Consider the following 3103-nt stretch of genomic DNA (forward strand, 5'->3'; position numbering starts at 1 on the left):
CCACCTAAAGATGTAGGTTAGTGTGATCCTTGAGGATCATGTCTACGACAGATCGATTTTATATCAGGCTCCAACTTAGTCAACTTAATTCTCAAGTCTCACTAGTTCAGTGATATCCAGTTGATTTCTTTTTTTCAATAGCAAATCAATGGCAGCACTAAAGCCACATAAAGCTAAATATGAAGATGGAAGGGGCAATAACAATTTTCTTGCAAAGTTGTTTGAATGTGTCTATTTAGTTTCTATCTCATCACAAAGCCATGCCATTTCTCCTTTTATATTAAATAAAGTTTTAACTGACTCGTCATTTTCCATTTCCAAGAGTTCTTCTTCGTACTGCATCAAAACACCAGATGCATTTTCACATTTTTTTAGCCAATGAAACTGGTCAAAAAGTTTGTGAGAAATGTTTTCTTAACATACTTCAATAAATGTAACAAAACCAAATATCTTTGTCTTTGCTTCCACAAGAGATCTATTTAATTTTTAAAGTTATTTTTCCACATATTCAAATTCTCAAAAATATCTGTCAAATAACTCACAAATGCTTTATCATCAACAGTTAGTAGGTAGTTGTTCATTTCAGGCTGTTCGCATAAAAAGACACTAAGACCTTAGAAGACCGTTTGAAAAATATTTTTGTTTTGTATATCTTTACTATTTTATAATGTATGGATAATAATAATAATGTTTGTAATACATACAAAAATCAACATGTAACAGAAAATAAAATGTATTTAACTTGATAATATTGTTGAAATGTATTTTTTATCCCCTTGACATGTGGTTCATTATTACATAAGCATGCTGAAATGAATTTTACAAGAACTGAATCATGTTTGCATCTGTTGTTTTTTTCCTACGAATTATCGAACAGACACAAACACAATTCAGCTCTTATAAAAATAATTTTAGCATGCTGAAGCAGTGATGGATCACATGTCAAGTGGATGAAAAAGACATTTCAATGATATTTTTGAGATAAAAGACTTTTATTTGCAGTTTCAAGTTTGTTTTTTATAAATCAAATATATTTTCATATCCTTGACGAAGATAAGGACATACCGAAAAGATAACTTACGCCAATCAAAAATATATTTGATGAATCATTCTGAGTTTAGTATAACAATATGAAACTATTTTTTATTTTTGTGTCCCTTGGAGTTGTAGGTGGAGAATTTTCCGGTGAATGGACTATATGGAAGAAACTTCACAGAAAGACATATACTTCTTTCGAAATTGAAGAACTTAGATTCAAAATTTTTGAAGAAAACAGAATGAAAATCCAAAAGCATAATGCAGAAGCCCAAAACGGACTTCACACTCATACTTTGGCAATGAACCAATTTGGAGATTTAGTAAACAAGCATCCACATTCTCAATTGATTGAAAATATGTACTTTACATTTACAGCTTCAAAGTGAATTTCTTCAAAGAAATACTGGATTGGCCAAAGGATCCTTTTCAGGAGAGAACACTATTATTTTAGACAACAGTGCGCCGGTTCCTTCTTATGTTAATTGGACCAAAAATGGAGCAGTTACAGCAGTCAAAAGCCAAGGAAATTGCGGATCATGTTGGGCTTTTTCGACTGTATGTATTTGAACAAAAGATCTGGAATTTTTAAATATGTGTATCTTTAACTTTCAGACTGGCTCTGTAGAGGGACAATATTTCATCAAAAACAAGAAGCTTCTTTCCTTCAGTGAGCAACAATTGGTGGATTGCTCCTCAGATTTTGGAAATGAGGGATGTAATGGTGGATTGATGGATAATGCCTTCAAATATCTTATTGCTAATAAAGGTATAGCTACAGAGGAAACATATCCATATACAGCAACAGATGACGTTTGTAGTTATAATAAAACAATGGCGGCAGGACAAATTACCTTTTTCAAAGACGTTAAAAGTGGAAGTGAAAACCAATTAAAATTGGCTGTTGCCCAAATCGGTCCAATTTCAGTTGGCATTGATTCCTCGTCTATCGGTTTTATTTTTTATGGAGAAGGTGAATTATTTTTATATCATGTGTGTTGAAATTTTATACAAATTAATTCTAATACTTTATCGATAGGCGTATATGTAGATAATGATTGTAGTTCTACTGATTTGGATCACGCTGTTTTGGCTGTTGGGTATGGCACGGATGAGGGAACCGGAATAGATTATTGGCTTGTCAAAAACTCATGGAATACTTTTTGGGGCGAGCAAGGATACATCAGAATGGCAAGAAATCATAAAAACATGTGTGGAATTGCAACAGCGGCTTCATATCCCATCATTTAACTACATAAACTGATTAAGTTATAATGTGACTTCTTCTCTGTGTCTTTTATTTATTTAAATGATCTTATATATAAATGATACTAAGATATTCGCAACATTTGATTCGTCGAAAGGATTCCCAAGTTAAACTGAACAATTTAAAATTAGGTAAATGAATTGTCAATTATTGATACGGACTCTAAATACTAAATTTGTTAAACAGTGGCCCCATTTCTTCAGTCCCAGTTTTGAGGGTTTTTTTAGCTCTATATGTATACTAATTTCAATCAAAATTAAATTTGATTTGCTGACTAACAAACAAACATAACCTCAGTACTACTAAGTTGCATAGGTAATTAATATGGTTCAGGGGAATGTATGACTTTATTTTTTATAAATGTACCCAAACACAGTAATTTAGAGATATTTCAACTAATATTTACGCCCCCTTATAAAGAAGACACCTCTTCTAGATCTACTGAAGCCCAAAATGAAAAAAAAAAAACATTGAAAGAAAAAAAGGGGGAACAGTTCTACCAATACATTTCTCAATCAACCCATCTCAATAATAATCTCAATAAAATCATAAGAAATCAAAGTTTGAATCTTTTTAAACTCTTGTAATTGACTGAAATCCAACAATTTTTTTTTCTTGAAGACTTTAAAGTGTTTTTATAAACTATGTTTGGTAACTTTATTTTTATTATGAAGTAAATTATGTATTATTACATGGTCTATGAAAAGAGAGTTTATTATAGGTATAAATGATTTGAAAAAGATTATTAATCATAACGAAAGGGGTTCCAAATGTTTAGTAAACAAAGATCAATGCTGTAAT

At 31.1% G+C, this 3103-nt stretch overlaps 1 protein-coding gene across 1 annotated transcript; it reads left to right on the plus strand.

Moving 5' to 3' along the window:
- The first annotated feature begins 1130 nt into the window (after positions 1-1130).
- Positions 1131-2286, plus strand: LOC121126091 (cathepsin L-like). The gene is made up of 4 exons (XM_040721391.1): positions 1131-1358; positions 1414-1593; positions 1651-2008; positions 2075-2286. The coding sequence occupies exons 1-4, from the start codon at positions 1131-1133 to the stop codon at positions 2284-2286; spliced, it is 978 nt and encodes a 325-aa protein (XP_040577325.1).
- The last annotated feature ends 817 nt before the right edge of the window (positions 2287-3103 follow it).

This window comes from Lepeophtheirus salmonis, chromosome 11, assembly GCF_016086655.4.
Source record: "Lepeophtheirus salmonis chromosome 11, UVic_Lsal_1.4, whole genome shotgun sequence".
NCBI lineage: Eukaryota > Metazoa > Arthropoda > Copepoda > Siphonostomatoida > Caligidae > Lepeophtheirus > Lepeophtheirus salmonis.

Bases quoted from the DNA above. Each gene is read 5' to 3' on its own strand.
- LOC121126091 (XM_040721391.1), top strand. From the start codon at position 1,131: ATGAAACTATTTTTTATTTTTGTGTCCCTTGGAGTTGTAGGTGGAGAA. The intron at 1,594-1,650 runs GTATGTATTTGA...TTTAACTTTCAG, and splicing joins CATGTTGGGCTTTTTCGACT to ACTGGCTCTGTAGAGGGACA. The intron at 2,009-2,074 runs GTGAATTATTTT...CTTTATCGATAG, and splicing joins TTTTATTTTTTATGGAGAAG to GCGTATATGTAGATAATGAT.